Source organism: Sminthopsis crassicaudata, chromosome 3 (genome assembly GCF_048593235.1).
Source record: "Sminthopsis crassicaudata isolate SCR6 chromosome 3, ASM4859323v1, whole genome shotgun sequence".
Lineage (NCBI taxonomy): Eukaryota > Metazoa > Chordata > Mammalia > Dasyuromorphia > Dasyuridae > Sminthopsis > Sminthopsis crassicaudata.
Genome location: NC_133619.1, coordinates 587964571 through 587985013, shown reverse-complemented (window position 1 = coordinate 587985013; position 20443 = coordinate 587964571). Strand labels below are relative to the sequence as shown.

At 32.9% G+C, this 20443-nt stretch overlaps 1 protein-coding gene across 16 annotated transcripts in view; it reads right to left on the bottom strand.

Moving 5' to 3' along the window:
* The window catches only part of ZMYM4 (zinc finger MYM-type containing 4), a 119287-nt gene that overhangs the window by 43161 nt on the left and 55683 nt on the right, over positions 1–20443 (bottom strand). For all 16 annotated transcript variants that reach the window (XM_074305085.1, XM_074305089.1, XM_074305084.1 and 13 more), the window contains 2 exons: positions 4427–4511; positions 3916–4168 (listed from right to left, as the gene is read on the bottom strand). In XM_074305085.1, the coding sequence (XP_074161186.1) occupies positions 3916–4168; positions 4427–4511 (338 nt within the window). The remainder of the gene's footprint in view (positions 1–3915; positions 4169–4426; positions 4512–20443) is intronic.

Here is a 20443-nt window from a genome sequence, read left to right as displayed (position 1 = left end):
TGGGAGATGACTATGAACCACTACATAGAATTCCCAATCCCTCTATTTTTGTCCACCTGCATTTTGGATTTCCTTCACATGCTAATCGTACACTATTTCAAAGTTTGGACATGTATACATATATTGTATTTAATTTATACTTTAACATATGTAACATGTATTGGTCAATCTGCCATCTTGGGGGGGGGGAAGGAGGGGGAAAAATTAGAACAAAATTAGAAAAAGAAAAAGAAAAAAGATATCTTATGAGTGTTGCAAATTTGAAGACTTCAAATATCAATAAAGATAAAGAAGGTAAAAAAAAATCCTGAACTCCAAGTAAAAAATCACAACTGTTACTCTACCAAATTAACTAGCTCTTCTAACACTAGCAATAATGCTATCTTTCCTATGATTCATAAAAATAGTTTACTTATTTGACATTAAAGCCAACTGAATTTATTTTTTCACTCCTATTCATAATTCTCAAATTAAAGTTTTTGTATATTTAAGAAAGATTTATAAACTTACTCCATCCTATAGTTTAAAATATATAGAATAAAACCTTAATATACAAGCCCTGCAACTGAACAAGGCATGCGACCTTGAACAAAAACCATTAACATAACCAGGTCTGTTGCCTCATCTATAAACCAAGGAAATGATACTAGTCTATTCTAACTCTAATGTTCTAAAGCTGGATACCAGGGTATCTCACCTGCACTAATGGTTTCAGTCAGTAGAGAGAAGCCAGTAGAGAGAAAAGATTAGGAGAAATAGTAGTGAAATATTGAATTGGGATAAAATAAGAACAAAAGGAAGTCAAGTGGAACAAAAAGAGCATAAGAATTAATAAGAAAGAGGCAGGTGAAAGAGGATATAAAACCAAAAACAAGATGAACATGGTGAGGGAGCTAAGGATAAAGCTGAGAAAAAGAAATAATGGCAGAAAAGAGAAAAAGATCAGGGAATAGTTAGGTTAGAAGAAAGGGACCCAAAAATAATAAATAATAGGATAATGATATGGATGATAATTAAAGCAAAAGGCAATAGGAGAGAGAGGTATATGACAGGTATGCACAGAGATTAGGGGAGGAAAGCATATGATAAAAATTGCAAAGAGAGGAGACAACAAATGAAAGAATATGAAAGGAAAGCTTAAGAGAGAGTAGAACTATACCAGGTCATGAGGGAGATAAAATATATTATACTGTGCTATAAAATAGGTTTAAAAAAAAAAAAAAAAAAGACCAACTGAGCTAATTGTAAATACAGTGTGAAATGAGGGAATTTTTGAACACGTTGGGATATGTGGACAAAACATGGGAAAGGAAGACTTTAGCCAAAAGAAAAGAGCCAAAGAAAGAACAAACAAAAGGTAAAACAAAATACTGTGTGAATCTCTATAAAAGTTTAGGCTATAATTTTCTTCCCCAAGGACCATATGTCATAAAATAAATTTAGCATTAAAACTTGTCTGCAGTGATGAATACTTAAGAAAAAGTTAACTAAGACCATAACTAAGACCATCTTGGGTTTTGAAGGAACTTTTGAGACCATCGACTTCAGGATTTTTTCTGAAGCAGGGACCCTGTCTCTAACATCACTGACAAGTATTAGTATTATTACTATTCTTAAATGGTCGCTCATCATTTGCCTGCACAATTATTGCAATGGGGCTTTCATAACATATCCTATTCATTTTTAGATAACTTAAAATTGTCAACTGTCTTCCCTTAGTTTCCATCTATGAATTGACAATACCATTCTACCCTTTAAAACTAAGCAAACTTTTCCATAATAAACACTCTTAGTTCCTTTCACATAATGTATTTCTAGAGTTTTCATCAAACTATTCCTTACAATCTATATCAATCTGTAAATATAACTTCCTATAATGTGATCTACCTGCTGATCTATAACACTCCTAACAAGACTATGATAGATCACAAAAATCTTTACAAGAAATTTGAATTATCAAATGTCTAATAAAGACATCCTTTAGGCTTAACAAAGAAAACTGAGACTATCACTTCCTTTTTAATTACTTCTTTTTAATAATCCAAAGATTGATTAAGCAAACAAAAACAATAAAACATATAGTATTCTAGGGTAAAGAAATTATCTTGGCTCTATCAAACTTGTTAGGTAAATAACATCCTCGTTTTAAAGATTAGAAAACTGAATCTCAGTACTTACTTGCCAAAGTAAGTTCCAGAACTGAGCATCCAAACCAAGGTCTAAGACTATTTCTATCAATCACATTTTTTGTAACACTGCATTGCTTCCCAAGAAGTAAAAACATAAATATAAAGAAAAAACTAAATGGGATTTAATGACAAATTATGAAAGAAAAAAAAAAAAAAAACCAGAGTAAATTCCTTGTGATAATAAACTAGTTTAAATGAATATGTACACCCACCCAAAATCAGCTTTGAAAATGATCTTCATTATTATTTGGTAAACTAAGTCTGGAGAATGGGATCAAAAGTCAAGATACTCCTATTTCTTTCTACTCAGTCATTTTCTGGCTATATATGACCTTAAACAAGTCATTTTTATTTCTTTGCATCTCAATCAGTTTCTATATTTATAAGAAGAAGTTGAAGCAGCTTATTTCCAAAGTTTCTTTCAATGACTAGGTCAAAAATAAACTAATATAGGAGTCAAACAACAAGAGAGAAATGTACATGCTCCTCTTCCTTTCAGTTTGAGGACCTTTTAAAGTACCCATAAATAAGGCAATTAGCTACTTAAGAGACCCAACTATGGGATATAATTCCTTTGACAAATGCAAACATGCTACAGAGTAAATTGCTTCAGAAACAGACATGGCTAAATAAGAATGTCACTATAATAATTCTCTTAACTCTCAAATTTATTCTTAGAGTAGCTATGCAAAAGACATATAACTATCTTTAAACCTCAGTTTTTTTTATCTATATAAAGAGAATGTCAGGTTAGATGACATTAGATTTCTTATAACACTAACTCTTATAAATCAATACACACACACACTATGACCATGAAGCAAATACTTCCACTTTAGCTTTAATTTAAGACTCACTACTAGTTTAGAATACCACATATCATACTATAGTCATAGATTTACATTAACATACTATTTTTATTAGTCCTAATATTCTAAATCTCATTTTATGATATAAGTAAAATCATCTTAAGTTTTGCCCCTGTTCACTGACTGACAAAATCCCTTTTCTGAGCCTAGCTTCTTGACTTATGTAAGAAAGTCCAAGAGAACTGAGAAGTGGATTGATCCTTATGTCAATTAGCTTCGTCTCCTCCATTTTGGAGATGAGGACATTGAAACCTAGAGAAGTTAGACAAGCTGTGCAATGTCACAAAGGCACGAGGCAGCAGAGCTGGGTTTCAAACCCTGGCCCCCAATGCAAATACAGTCCTCCTTCCTCACAAGTCTTATCCAGTTGAATTCAATTGCATCAGAATGTTGCAAAGATAAACAAATATATTTATAAACATTATGAGTTCTGCAGAAGGCATTAATATACTTTCAACTACCATTATTTTGTTAACTATCTCTACTTGATCTATCATTATTAAAATGAATTCAGTATCAGAAATAGTTACTTAGTTTTTAAGTTTAAATATTACAATTCCCTAATTAGTAGGTGTTTCCTTAAAGACTGCAAAAAATAAAAAGGATACAGGTGATTTTAACTATTACAAAATTACATTATTAGAACTTGAAAAAAAAAAAAAACACCTGTAAAATTCTTACTTAGCAAAGAAACTATTTATGACCAAGTAATAAATCTGTTAGGGAAAATAAAAAGGCACAGCATGCTTCTATAGAACTGATTGCCTATTTCTTTCCAAACATGGGAAGTTGAACTCTGAAACGCTGATGAAGAGAATATGCATAAACAACAGACAGAATGGAGATCTCGGCTATACTTTGAGCAGCTGGAACAGGTTTTCTTGGTGGGGGCTGGTAGGCGGGCAGATGGAACGGTGTATCCAGTGAGGCACAGTGTGGAGCAGAAGAGCTGAGTAGACCCTTTTCTCTGATAGGCCGTTTGCCCTTTCTGAAGGATTTTTTTACAACCAGAACAGGAAACCCGAACAGCTGGGGATGGAACTGAGGGAAGCATTTTGTTCATGCCAGAGGATGCCAGAGAAGGCTGAAAGCCTGTTGTCAATTGTGGAGCTATAAAAAACAAAACAGGAAGGGGAGGAAAAGGTTTTGGTATTTACCATGAATATTAAGTACATATATTCTATTTTTCTTTCAGCTCCAATCTTCTCAGTCTTAAACTCTAATGTAAAATATGGAGTATGTATTTAATAGTTCTAATCAAAGATGAGACATTACTGCTCACACCACAAATACAAGAATGTCAGGAAACATATCTCCAGATCCAGGTCAGAATATGTAAGTGGTAATTTACAAACGTGTGCTTCTTACCAAGAGGACTGCCACTGACTGAAAAAACAGCACTAATTTTCAGTTCTCCTTCTGGAGTTTTTCCCTGTTGGCCATGACTGTATTCCTGAAAGGGAAGGGGAAAATTGGATAAAATGCTCTTTAAAAAATCAGATATTTAAGCAGGAGAGAAAAATTACCTTTAGCACCAAAAAGCTAGCAAGCTTTCAAAATATCTCAGATCAAAAATCTTGGAAATCTTATATTGATTACTAGCAATTCTCAAGAAACAAGATTTGTTTGTGTTATGGGATCTCTCACATCTGCTAAAAGACAATATCCCATTTTACTGAGGTCAAATAAAGACACCAAATGGACAAATGGTAAATGTGACTATATCCAAAGAGAATCAGAACAAAGGCAGACTAATGACTGATTTATACCCTAATTTAAGCTGTATTTTAAAAAGATCAAAGGGTTTAATTTTCATTGAAATCTGATTTGAATTAAATGATTTTAGTTGATTGAGTTTATGGAGAGTTGTTGACCAAAAAGACCTGTATCCATGAGCTAGTCCAGCCAAACCTTCCAGTTTTTTTAGATAGAATAATCTTGCTCTAAATTACAATTTATCTTGACTAGGATGCACAAATATACTGTTCCCAGAACAGCACCACTAACAGAAATAAATTTTTACAATAATTTTAAGGGAAAAAGTTTAATTATAGGCTTTTTAAATACATTTTAATTTTCAATTATACAGTTCATATTATCAAATATACTCATCTGGCTCATTCTATGATCAAATCAAGACAAGTTTGTTTTTGTTTTATTTGTCCAAATTTCAGGAAAAATGTTAAAAAAAAAAAAAAAAAAAAGAAAGAAAAAAGGAGGGGGTGGCAGCTAGGTGGTGAAGTGAATAAAACACCAGCCCTTAAGTCAGGAGGACCTGGGTTCAAATCTGATCTCAGACACTTAACACTTCCTAGCTGTGTGACCCTGGGCAAGACATTTAACTTCAATTGCTTTAGCAAAAAATACAAAACAAAAAATCAACTGCTTAAGTACTCATACTTAAATGTTCTTGTTGAGGTAGGGAAAAATAAAAATGGGCTGTTTTTAAAATGAAATATTGCCCTGAGTTCTTAATGAACTAAGCAATCCCAAAATTGACAGACCATATAAGTTTTAACTCAAAGAACACTTACCCAGAATTTTTTTAAAAGTATGGTTTTGCCATAATAAGTTTGCTTGAGATTAACCAAAACATGAAAATTTTAAGTGTTAGAAGAGCATTAAATAAAGTGTTTTAGAAAATTTTCACTAACTCAAAAATGCAAAAAAATCCTTCTTGATGGGACCTATTTAAAAGAATTAAAACTGATTTGTAGTTTAACAACAGTTCACATTAAAAATGGGTGTTCCTATTTTCTCTCCCATTCTTTGTAGAGGTGAGGAACCATATGCATGGAATACTACACTTATATTAGCACCCCAGATAGATGTGCTTTTTTTGTTTAATTGTTTTTCTGCCCCTTTATTTTTTATTCTTTGTACTCAGAGATGGCTCAATGAGTAGAGGATTAGAGAAGAATTTGGAAAATAAAGAGGATATAAAATAAAAGGATGAAAATTTCAGAGCATGTGTGCATGTTCTTCAAGTATTTAAAAATGATTCTGTTTATTTTAAAAATCTGCTTTTGTAGGTATTTCCCCCAACAACATCAGATACATTATTAACTGGAACTAGGAAAAATACTTGGGCTTGTCAGAAATTTTAAATCAAGAGAAATCATGAGATTTTATTCTATTTTTGATCGACTTGTTCTCACTTAAAACATATGGTTTTGACTCAAGTTTTAAGCATTTGAAAACATAACTCAAATTAGTGTCTTAGCAGCAAAATGAGCATGTGTACGAACTTAGAGCTTCCTAACTTAAGATGAAAAAAACAAACAAACAAACAAACAAACAAAAAAAACCCAAATGTTTGGCTTTTCTTCAAAGGCATGATATTGATACATATTCTGATTTCCAAATGGAGAAATCAATTCAAGTGCCTCATTCTTCAAAAGAATATCCTATTACATTCCAAAATACTCAATTCACTCAGCATAATCTATGAATTTAATCACTTGAGAAAAACTACCACCTTTAAGATTATTATTATGGACATAAAATATTTTCAGAACTATAATTCAAATAACATCAATTAAATCCCTGGTAAACCTAGTTGTTAACAGAGGATAAAGAGATTAAAACTAAAATTACAGCAGTTAGGACTAGATAGAGCCTAGAACTTGGGAGTTTTTAACATCTGAATTCAAATCTTGCCTCAGATTATTTATTAACTATGGTGAAGTCACTTTGTAGGCCTCAGTTTCCTCATAACTAAAGATGAGGATAATAATAGTATCTAACCCATAGGGCTGCTGTGAAGATCAAATGAATTATATACATAAAGTACTATATAATGCTAGCTGTAATCAAAATACTAATATTATAGAATGAGTTTTTATTTAAGAAGACTAGCTATTATTATTCAAGCACTAATACATCAGGAGGGAGAAATCTGAAGTTTCCACTTCATTTAGCCTCTTAACAGCAATGTGACCTTGGCCTATACCTCATTTGTAGAGGTGCCACAGCTAAATGTGAGCTACTACTGTCATGAGACCATTGGAGAAATCAAATATACCTGTAAGTGACAAACTATAGAAATGTACAAATGTTAAATATTAACATCTTGTAATTTTGGGGTTTCAAATATTTTTGTTTAATAATTTGTTATTGTACTCTTGCAATAGTCACAATCAACATACAGCTGTTGCTTAAAACTGGCTTCTGAATCTTAAAGAAGCCTTTTTATGCATTCTTACTTATTTTTCCTGAGGTTTTTCACAGCATATGATCCTGTTGATTTCCTAGACATTGTTTCTTCCAGCCCCTCCCTCTTAGCTCTCACTCATTTCTATGACTACTACTTGTCAATCTCCTAAATCATCATCCATGTCCCACCTCCTCTGCGTAAGTAATACCCCAGGCCTCTGTATGGGGCCTTTTTTCCCTCCAAATTATAATGCCTTCTGATGATGTCATCACTTTCTATGAGTTCAATTATATCTATGTATATGACTACATTATTAGCCATCATCTCTCACCTGAGCTCATCTTTTTTTAAAAAAAAATTTAAATTAATTTTATAATTATAACATTTTTTGACAGTACATATGCATAGGTAATTTTTTATAACATTATCCCTTGTATTCCCTTCTGTTCTGAATTTTCTCCTCCTTCCCTCCACCCCCTCCCCTAGATGGCAGGCTTTCCCATACATATTAAATGTTATAATATAACCTAGATACAATATATATGTGCAGAACCGAATTTTTTTGTTGTTTTTGTTGCAAAGGAAGAATTGGATTCGGAAGGTAAAAATAACCTGGGGAGAAAAACAAAAAATGCTAACAGTTTATACTTATTTCCCAGTGTTCTTTCTCTGGGTGTAGCTGATTCTGTCCATCACTCTATGTCTGAGCTCCAGTCTTACATTACCAACTGTTTACATGAGAATTTCACTTCAGTGTCACATGGGCATCTCAAACTAAATACAGCCAGACAGAGCCCCTTTTCCTGAATTCCCTGTTTTTGATGAATATACCACCATTTCCAATCTCAGTCATACTCAACTCTGCTCAAACTCAACCTATTGGTTCTACCTGCATACTTGGCTCTATACCTGCACACTTGTCTTATCATTTCAATGGCTATCACCTTAATTCAGGTCTTCACCCAGGAAGTTCTCTGCTTCATTTTTCTTTCCAACCTATATTTGTAAAGTACTATTCCTAGTTAGTGAATAGGCCCAACTATATAACTCCCTGATTCAAAATGTTTTAGTAGTTCCTTACTGCTTCCAGGATAAAATATATACACTTATTTGCCAATTTTCAATCCCTTCATAATAGGATCTTATCTTTCTAGATTTAATTTAAATTCCTTGTTTTTTTTTACCCATTCTCTAGCAATTAAACCAGTCCATAGATCACATTCCATCCCATATTGTGCCTTTTGCACAGATAAGAATTTGGTTAATCAAGTGAAATGAAATGCAGATGGAGTTTTGTTGCTCGTCTTATCAGCAAAGGGTATCAGAAGCTTCCAGTTCTACTCACCTGGGAGTGATTTGTTACAGGTTAACTTATTTTAAATCAGCTGAAATACACTTAGACATAATTTGTCTATGATGCTTGTGTGTCCTGATATCTACTCAATTATTCTTCTCTCCGCCCTCAGTGAACTCTAATTTATACTGGTTTTCCTAGTCCAAGGAAATATGTCAGCTAAGAAAAAAGTTGCACAGAATCCTATACTCCCCTTTCCATTTAAGAAAGCTAAGATAACATCAATGATAATCATATTTATATACTGCATTTTTTAAAAAAAGGATACACCTGTGAGAGAGGTAGAAGTGTTGTATGCCCACTTAACAGAGGAGGAAGCAAATTTAATTGACTTGCACATAATTATATAGCTAGTTTCTTTGTGTGTATGTGCTACAGAATTATATACTTAAATTTTTTTTCTAAAATTATTTTTAGTTTTTACATCACTTCCATTTCCAAATATACCCCCTACCACTGTTCCACTTAAGAGCCATCCTTAACAGGAGATATTTTTAAAAGGGGGAAGGAGAGGGGGGGGGGGGGGGAGAACAACTCAGCAAAACCAACCAACCAACCACATCAATCAAGTGTAACAGCATAAATGTTCTTCAGTCCATCACACCTAAAAAGAAGGGATGGAAGTGCATTCTCTTCTTGAGGGCCAAGCCTTGTGATTATATTTCATAATTAAAGTTTTGATTTTTGTTCTTGCTTTTTCCATTTATATATTCTTAAAATACATTTTTACATTTACTTTTTTTTTTTTTTAACATCAGACATTCTCAGTCACTCTCTCTTCCCCTCTCTGACGGCTGATCGACATATTTTTAAAGAGAAAATGAGGAAGAGAAAAGTAAAAACCAGCATGTCATTAAATCTAAAAAGTCTTAAAATATATATGATGCTCCAAGCCCAATTATCTCTACAAAGGAATGAAATGGGTGTGTCTTTTCATTATCTTTTCACTGTGACCATGGCACTTTTTAAATTTTGTAATATTCACTTTTAATTGCTGTCACTGTGTATACTGTTTTCTTGGATTTACTTATGTCACTTGGCATCAAGTCATTTAAAATTTTCCATTTGTTGTTCAGTCATTTCAGTCATGTCCAATTCTTCATGAACCCACTGGAGGTTTTCTTGGCAAAGATGCTAGAGTGGTTTGTCATTTCCTTCTTCAAAATGTTTCTATTCTTCTCTGTATTTATCATGTTTATTATTTCTTATAGCACAGTAATATTTCATTATATTCATGTACAATTCATTTAGTCATTCTCCAATCAATGGGTATTTATTTCATTTCCAATTTTTCTGCCTCTACAAAAAGTGCTATAAATATTTTGTGACACATAGAGAGACTTTATTCATATCAATGACTTCTTTGGAGTATAAGCCAAGGAGTATAATTTTTGGATCAAGGGGTACAGATAGTTTGGGTTATTATTTGCATAATTCTAAACTGCTTTCCAAAATGATTGTACTAATTGATGAGTACACAGAAATTGCACTAATATGCCCTTCTTTTCCCAGCTTTTATCATCTTTCCCAATTTGCTGAACTTGAGGTAAAACCTCAGAGTTATTCTGATTTGCATTTCTCTTATTAGTGATTTAATGATTTGGGAGCATTTGTTCTTAAGGTTAATAGTTTTTCTTTTACTGACTTTGCTGTTAGTACATATAATTATTCCTATGCCTCCTTGTATTCTTCATATTCTGCTTTCTTATAATATGCCATTAATTACATTCTACAATTCATTTACCCAATCAATTGGCAGATATTAAGTTTCCAGGTTTTGCTGCTATTAAAATGACATTAAAATTATGTTGATAAACTAGAGCCTCTTTTAAATTCTTGGGGTAGATGCCTAACAGTGATTTCTTTAGATAACAAGTTAGGACATATCTTATTCAACTTTATTAAGTATATTTCAAGCCAAAAACATACTAATTCACAACTCCATCAATATATTAGTGTCTGCTTTCCCATAATTCCTCCAATACTGATTATTTCCACTATTTGTCATCTTTACCAATTTTCCATATAGAAAATAAAACCTCAGTTGTTCTGATTTATATTTCCCTAATTATGAGTGATTTGAATCATTCTTTCATGGGGTGGCTAATACTTTATAATTACTCTAAAAAATGCTTACTCTTATTTTAGGAAAAAATCCTTTGATATTCTAGATACCACACTCTTTTAGGAGATATATGATATAAAGTTTTCCCCAAAACAATAGCTACCCCTCTTTTATGGTAATTGATTTTGTCAATACAAAACCTTTCATTTCTTGCAATTAAAGTTAGTTTATCTTTTGTGATTGCTTTTATCTCATTTGGTTAAGAATTATTAAGGGGAAAAAAAATAATTACAAACAAGTTTGCAAAGTTGGGCAAAAATCTTATCATAATGCCCTCAGACTAGTTTACAAAAATTAGCTTTATTCGCTGTCTCTCAGGTTTCTTCTATCTTGCTAGAGGTTTGCTGCTTCTTCCCGTCTGCTGTTAACAGCCTAAGTTCAAAAACAAGAACTGTCATACCAAGAATAGTATGTTACAATCTTGTGAGCAGTGATGGTGGTAGAATAAAATGGCATTAAGAATCACACTGTTTGTAGACCATATATAAACTTTAATTTAGATATTAAGTGAGATAACCTGTCCAAAAACCTTCAAGTGGACATACTGCTGGAGAATCTGAATTATATCAATTTCACCATTCCCACTACAAAGAAGACTAGAAAGAAATTGTTACAAAATATGAAGAGAATTCATAAGGTAACACTCAGTGTAGCAAATTGGAACTGGTTTGATGAAAAATTTAAAAGGAATACTGTTTTCAAGGTCTATTGTAATTTTAAACTACAGTACAGATTAAGATTTACAAAATGATCACACCTTGAAAACAATTGTAGATTACATGCCAATTATTTTTACAGAGGGTAAAAAGATGGAGAAATTATTTGAAGAATTCACTAAGGCCCTCCAAATTAAATGAACTTCCACTTTGACTAATGCAAAAAGAGTAATAAAATAGGACATGATAAAATAGATCAGGAAATAATACAGTTCAAGAACAAAATAGACTAATTAAAAGCTTTAAATACAGAAACTTCATGTCTTATATCATGACCTCTTATGCAAAATAATGAGTAGGATGCTAGATTCATCATTTTAAAAAGAAAAAAATAATTACTGATGTGGAAATCATGCCCTGAATCACCCACCTATGTATAGTTAGATCAATAACTTATCAGAACAAAGATCAGAATTTGAAATTAAGAAATTAAAATTGGACATTATATGCATCAAAAATAAATTAAATTTAGCAAATGTAATGTTCTGTTGCCTTCAGAAACTGCTGATCACTCTCTGGGAGAAGATCTGCTGTCTCAACTCAATCTCCCTGCCAGACTCTCCTTCCTCCAGAGAGGCGCTCCATCGCTCCAACTCTGGCCTACAGTAGACTATCTCTCAAGTGCCGCCCTCTTTTATCCTCCCTGAGAATGGGCGTGGAATAACTCAGGGGCTTCTGAGAAAAAAATACTTCAACCAATAAACTTGCTCCTCCTAAGCATGCAAGCTCCTCCCCAGAAGTTTGAAGGGGTAAAACTCCCAGTAAAGGCCGGTACTAGAGAATTGTTAAGTACCGACTTAGCACTTAGTAAGAACCTAATATCTCATTATCTCATTAGCACTTAGTAAGAACCTAACAAGCAACCAATTATCAAGTACTTAATATGCACAAGGCATGATGGTAGGTACTGGGAATATAAAGAAAAAAAAAAGAGCGAACCCCATGTGACTTCAAGAAAATTTAATTCTACTGCAGGGATACAATCTATTTATAAATGAGTAAATTCAAAGAAGTCTCAAGGGAAAAAAAGAGGAGAAAACTGGAAAGATCAAGAAAGCCCTTTTGCAGGAGATGGCAGTGGAGATGTCCTTTGAGGACACTAAAGATTTTAGGAGTTAAAAGATGAGAAAGAAGTGGAGTCTAGATATGGTGGGACCACTAGGGCAAGAGAAATACAATGTTTTATTTGGGCAACCTAGTAAGACAATTTGACAGAAATAAAGTAAGCCAAGAGACAAATCATATAGGGATTTCAATATCAAACTCATGAATTTGTGTTTTGCTTTATAGAGACAACAGGGAAAACTCAAGATTTTTTTGAGCTACAGGCATAATCTGATTCATATTTTAGGAATACCACTGTGTACCCAAGAGGGAAATGGGCTGGAGGAGCAATGTATTTTTTTTTTTATTTTTCCTTTCAGCCTTTAATCAACCATAAATGTGAATTTATTAGAATTCAGTGAGTTTATTAAATTATTTTTTTCTGGGTTACATTTGTCTTTATAATGAAGGGCTTTCAATGGAATTCAATATATATTTCTTTATTCCCTGCCATATGTGAATACACTGACCATTTCTCCAATGGAATTTCAGTTTTGTTTTGTTTTTTGTTGTTGCAAAGGAAGGATTGTATTCACAAGGTAAAAATAATCTGGGAAGAGAAACGAAACAAAACAAAACAAAAACAATGGAGCAATGTATTTTTAAGCTACTTGAAAGTTGGGATGATCCTACAAGAATGCAAAAGATCAAAAACAATTCCGATAGATTTGGGATGGAAAATGCCATTTGCTTCCAGATGGAGAACTATGAAGATCGTGGACCAAAGAATACTATTTTTACCTTTTCTATGGAAATATGTTTAAAGTGTGGTTGTGTGTGTGTGTCTTAAGCACACATATCAGATTGTTTGCTATCTTGGGGAAAAGGGAGGAAAGGAGAAAAAATTTGGAACACTCTTATGATTATAAAAATGAATGTTGAAAACTATCTTTACATTGGAAAAATAAAATGCTGCTGAGGGGAAAAAAAAAATCAAACTTTTAAATATGCTACCAAAACTTCATAATCATATATTTGACAGGGATATACATAATAGAAGAATTCAGTAATTACCAATTAAAACAAAGCATTTGATCCAGAAAAGCAAAACAATGTATGTCCCAAGTAAAGTGTATGTTAATAAGATCATCTGAACTTTCTGTCTCTTTTAAATACTGCCAGTAGAGTATGCTTGAATGTTCTGAATGATCTAAAAAACAACAGTTCAGTGAAGTTAGAAAAATGTTCTCATTAAGATGCGCTTTAAAATTAAGAGTAAAATTCTTAACTATATAATTGAAGGATGGTTACATTAGTCATCTGAGAGAAATGATAATCCCTGATCAGGAAAAACTGTTGTGAACTTTAGGATAGATTAAACAAGTAGGATTAAATCACGCCCAAATTTGATGGTCAATATTAAGACTTAGAAAAAATAATCTGCCATCCCATCCATTTAATGTCATTGTGTTCATAAAATTCAAAACTCCTTTATCTGATCTTAATCCTTTATCATTCCATTGTTTCCAATGCTTTAGCATTCCGGACTCCTAAATCTGTTCTTCAATACAACCTCTATATTCTCCACTTCTCAATTCTTTCCCAACTCATCACCTCTGTCAGTAGCTATACCTACTCCCTTTTCCTGTGTCAACTCCTTGGTGAAACAGCTCAAAGCTATACTAATCTTTATTCTCAAACCTCTTGCTCATCCCATCACAAACTACATCTTGCCAAACTGCAACCCTAGATCAATCCCACAATCTATCCCCTTGACTCTTATTCATATGCTGCTGAATTATGCTGGGAGGAGAATCACAAAAAGTTGAATTCACCACAAATTTGTTTTTTCTATCTTGCTAGGCCCTAAAAATAATAGAGTAATAACTCTTTACCTAATTTCTATACTGGTTGCTACCCATTCTCATATCTTTTCAATCCTCCCATATTATACACTCACTCACTCTTTGAGTGAGATTATTTTCCCCTCCTAATTTCACAACATTCAAGATATCTTCTCCCTAACAGCTTTTCCTTTACTCCTATAATGGAGAGCTGGTCCTCTCCAGCAAATCCATCCCTTCTAGATGTAACTTAGATCCCATTCCCTCCTGTGTTTCTCCAGCAGATGGCCCCCTATCATCTTTACTAGCTCCCAAATATACTTGTATCTTTCCCCATTTTTAAAAAACAAACAAAACAAAACTCAAAACACTCTCTGAATCCTGCCATTCCCAATTTCCTACAATACTGCATTTGTCCTCTGTCTACTAACTTGTGTGAAAAAGTCAACTATACTATGTACCTCTGCTTCCTCTGCTCCCACTTCTCTTAACAATTCTTTGAAATCTCAATAAACAGAAAATGTTCTCTACAAAAGACCTTTTAATCGCAAATGTTTTTTCAATCCTTCAAAATTTCTTGACATCTCTACACCTGCTACTGATCTGATGCTATTGATCACTACCTCCTCTTAGTTATTTTCTTGTCTCTATTATCTCACTACACTATCTCTGTCCTAGTTCTCCTCCTATCACAGTTCCTTCTTCTGTCTCATTTCATGGATCTTTATTCAGGTGATGCTCACTAACTGTAAGTTACTAACTGTAAGTTAGTGAGCATTCTTAAGGCTCTATCTTGAGGCTTTTCCTGTTACCAAACTTGGTAATCTCACCAGTTCCCCTAAGTTCAATTATTATCTCTATGTGGATAATATGTGTGTATTTATATCTGTATATATCCAGAAACAGTAGGCTCTCTTCTGAGTGCCAGTATAGCATCACCATCTCCATTACATCTGAAAATAGATTTCTAAGGCTAGTTAAATTTAATAAATCTTAATACTCATTTTCCTCCTAATTTTCCCATTGCCATCAAATGCATAACTATCCTTGTCATCTAGGTTCAGTTAGTATCCCTCTAAATTTCTCATCCTCGCATAGCCCACATACCAATCTACTGCCAAATCTCTTAATTCTAAGCCCTTATTACCTCTTATGTGAACAATGTCAAAAGCTCTCCATTGGTATCCTTTTTAAATGCCACATACACTCCAATCCATCTGCTATTTAATTGCTAATATGATTTTCCTAAAGCATAGACCAGAGGATTATGTCATTCCCTTATTTAATCAGTTCCAATCGGTCCTTAATATCCCCAGGATAAAATATAAAGTTCTAACTCTGGCATCTAAAGCCTTTCACCATCTGATCCCTTCCTTTACCAGCCCCAGCACTTGATGATCAGCCACAATGGCTTTCTTGACTGTTCTCACATACAAATTTTGAACTCCCTTCTCTGTGCCTTTGTACTGAATGTCCTCTTAGAATACTCTGCCTCCTTCCTCACCTCAGCAATTTAAAAGTTACTGACTTTCTTCTAGTCTGCTCAAATGACACCTTTTAAAGAAGGTCTTTCCCAATTCCTCTGAGTCTTAAACCTTCCTTCTTGAGGTAATTTCCCATTAATTCTGTATGTACCTATGTTTTTTAAATGTTGTCTTGCGCCTTAGAATATAAACTCCTTAAGGAGCAGGAACTATTTGTGGCTTTCTTTATATACATAGCTCTTAGTACAGTGTCTGGTATATCATTAGTATGTCATAAATGCTTGATATACACATATACAAATATACATACACATATACATATACATACATGGACATACAGGACATAGTGAAAAAAAGTACTTTGTAAACTTTCAGGTGCCACAAAAATACACTCATTTAAGACCCAAGAAAAGTCTGCATTTTATGCAGCCTTTCTAGTTCATTTACAACATAATCTTGTCCTACAGATTAACTCCCACATCATTAAATCATGTCATTCCACTGCAAACAAATAGGAACGATTTTGTACTGTTAGAGCATAAGATTTCGAGAAGATGGGGTCTAGTTCTGTTGAGCACACCACCATCCTTTCAGTCACATAGGTTTGAAACCTCAGGATTATTCTCAACTAGGTTTAGTAGGGAATTATAATGACACCAGCTACACCTTATTCAAGGCATGACTGAGCTTGCTGCAGCAGAGCCAGGAAGGGTGAAGAATGTTTAAAACACTACCATGTTTGCTAAAATACATTTGCCAATAGATACTTTTATCATTATCTTTCTTCATGTCATTTCTACTTCCCACTAGATATATACCCCCTTCCCAGAATTCCATATCTTATAATAAAGAAGAAAGAGGAATAAAAGACAACTTCCACAAAATTCATCAACATACCCAAAAGAGTCTGGAATCATTATTCTACAGAAATGCATGGTTCATGGATCTCCATTTCTAAAAAGGAGTGGGAGAAGTAAGTATCTTTTCATTTGTTACTTTGGCCAAGTTGGCCATTCTAATTTCCCAGCATTCAGATTCAATTAATTTAGTTGTTGCTTTTTCTACTTACATTATTGTAATTGTTATTAAAATTGTTCTCCTGGTCCTCTACTCATTAGTTTCTCTGTACTCATTGTCTTCATCATTTCTTACTGCACAATCATATTATATTACATCCACATACCATACCATTACAAATATGTAGATGGTGGGAAAAAATTCACTGGCTCTGGAGATTAGAGGCCCTGAGTTCTAATACCTAGGATTTGAACCTAGGATACATATTAACATCTGTAGAATTTCAGTGATGAAAGAAAAAATTTTTTTTTATTAAAGCTTTTTATTTTTCAAAACATGCATGGACAATTCTGCAACATTAGCCCTTGCAAAACCTTGTGTTCCAATTTTTCTCTTCCTTCCCCCATTTATTTCCTCCCCCAGATGGCAAGTAGTCCAACATATGTTAAACATGGTAGAAATATATGGATGAAAGGAATCTTAAAAATTATCTAGCTGAAACTCCTCATTTTGAATTTCAATAAACTGAGACCTAGTGAGGTAAAATAGTCAGAGGTAAAAGCTAGTTAGTGGCAGAAAGAAATAAAATACCAAGTCTTCTGACTCCAATTAGTGTTTTGGTTTTTTTTTTTTTGTAACTCCATTCCTTAAGTTTTTCCTTGGTAATTAGATTATAAAATTTTTTAAGAGCAATAACTATTATCATCTTTATTCCTTTTATTTTAAAATGTATTTTTCTTGACATGGTTATTTTCACATTGCCTGTAGATGTTCCCCTACATTCCTGTCATTCCATGTCAAGAATCATACCTTATAAGAAAGAATTTTTTTTAAAACTTGGGAGAAAAAATTATAGGCATAAAGAGATTTTTCAAACATCGTTATTAATAGTATTAACAATGACAACAACAAATTCATTTAGCTGGTGCTTGACAGTCTACAAAGTTCTTTTTTCCAGAAATCTGTGAAGCATCACAGTTTTTTTAACATTATTAAAGGGTATAGTCTCTTCATACTGTCTCATTTTATGCTAGTTCATAACACATTTTGAAATCTTTTTCTAACAAGCTTAGATGGGTTTATACAAAAATATCAGATACCTATTTTACAGATGAGGAAGTTAGGACTTAAAATCGATAGATGATAATCATGCAAAACATAAAAATCTTTATTTATTTATTTTTTTAGCACTTTCAGGTGTTCTGGCTCTGACTCATTTTTTTCATTATACTCCCTGTCTACTTCTTTGTATCCATCTTGTAAACTACCACAGTAGTGTGCTTCTTTTCTAGAAGATACTTAAGAATGTTACTCCTTGCCTATGTATCTTAAGCAACAGAATAAAATTTATTTTTCCCTGGGGCCCAATTTCTACAAATTCTACAGAAAGCACACACACACAAAATCTATATACTTACAACAAGATAAAACTTGACATGATTATCATAACTAATTTTTTTTTGTGACTAACTTTTAAACTTTACTGTTTTTCATTAAATAAGCTAGAAAAACTAAGCTTCTTGCAAAAGAACTTCATCACCTCAAGTAATCAATTTGAAACTATTCAACAAAAATTCTTAAGTTGTTTGTATCATTTAAATATAAATGACCTCATTAGTGGGCATATAACCCAGGAGACTCAAGAGCGTAAAAAACAATGTAATACTGTATATACCCAAATAATCACAGCAGCACTCTGGTAGAAAAAATCTAGGATGCACAATAGGTACTCATAACTAAAAAAACAGATTGCATGAATGTAAAGAAATAGGAAGGTTTATATGGTCTAATATAAAGTAAAATAAGAAGAACAAAAAAATAATTAAATGACTATAGCCTCATAAATGAAAAGATTACTAAAAGAAATCTGAAGAAATCTGATGAAAAAAAGAAATTACTAAAAGAAATCTGATGAAAAAAAAAAAAAAAAAACAAAAAAAAAACAAAGAGCTAATTAGATATAATTCCTCCCTAGTGACAGGAAAGTGAATTATCTACTAAAGAAAAATATAGTATATAGTTAGAACTGGTTTCTGTTTTGGATATTTTTATTTAAATGCTTTTCATCATTACCATAGAAAATTCAATGGGGATTAATTAACAATGACAAAAAGGAGTACTGAAATAAAATAAAATGAAAGTTTAAACTAGATAAGCTTTAAGACAATTTTTGGCTCTAAATTTATGAATTATGATAGGACAATTCAGCACAGTAGTTACATATTTCTTTATTTGCAAGATTATTTGAAATATATTCCATCTCCTGGCGAAAAAGTGAAGCCATTTTATCTCAAAAGTTATGTTTGGGGCAGCTAGGTGGCGCAGTGGATAGAGCACCAGCCCTGAATTCAGGAGGACCCGAGTTCAAATCTGGTCTCAGATACTTAACACTTCCTAGTTGTGTGACCCTGGGCAAATCACTTAATCTCAGCCTCAGAAAAAGAGGAGAAAAAAAAAAAAAAAAGTTATGTTTAACTCATATAATAAATAAGTTACTATATTGACTAGATCTGAGAACAACATATAATCTCAGCTTTGAAACAAATAAGAAATAAAATCCCATTCTTCAGGAATGGACTTAAGTTCTTTACTGCTTGTGAGTAATATCCAAGTCCTCACCTTTTCTTCCTCAATCTTAATTGAAAGACTCCTCTCTCAGAGGATTTGTAGACTTAGGTCAAATATCTATATTGTTTAATGTACTTGCACTGTCCAAGACTAGGCCAGAAAGCCATCAGTACACTAATCTTACTTTGCCAAAGGGAGAAAGTTAGAAAAAAAAAAAAAAAAGGAAAAAAAAAAAATGACAGGAAAAAAAAAGGAATCATGGCTCAAATGAGAGATGATTAGTGAATACGTAGAAAAGTAAAGTGTGATCACAAAGAGCCAGCATAACTTCATAAAAAGGCAATGCCAGACTAATGTTAATTCCTTTTTTGATAAGATCATAAATAAATAAAAGGGAAGGAGAAAGAAAGGGAGAATTTATTAAGTACCTATGTGTAACACTTACTACATTGAAGCTTGACACAAAGAAATAACTTCTCAACCATCAAAATTGCAATAGGATGAAATAAGATTTTTTGGAGAAGCAATGAATTCATTATGTAAAGAGATTACCACTGGATATGCTATGAGCAAGATTCTTTACAAGTAGGGTGAGACTAGAAGTCCAGTGAGGCTCCTTCCTTACATGAATTTTTGTGCCTCTGTGACTATAATTCTTTGTTTAACTGTGATTGTATTTATAGTGTTGTCAGAAATGAGAATTTGTTTTTTCAATCACGTTTGGTTTAATTTTTTTTAAAACAAAAAACAGGTGAGCCTTACAGGCAATTTCTAAAGTAGGATACAACTTTATAATCACACAACTGACTGAAGTATATAAAGCCAATAAGAACAAGCTGGTTAGGATAATTTCAGAAAGGCCTGAAGAGAACTGATGCAGAGTAAAATGAGTAGGACCAAGAAATCATTATGTACTTCAACAATAATACTATATGATCATCAATTCTGATGAACGTGGTCCTCTTCAACAATGAGGTGAACCAAATCAGTTCCAATAGAGCAGTAATGAATTGAACCAGCTACACCCAGAGAAAGAACTCTGAGAGATGACTATGAACAACTACATAGAAGTCCCAA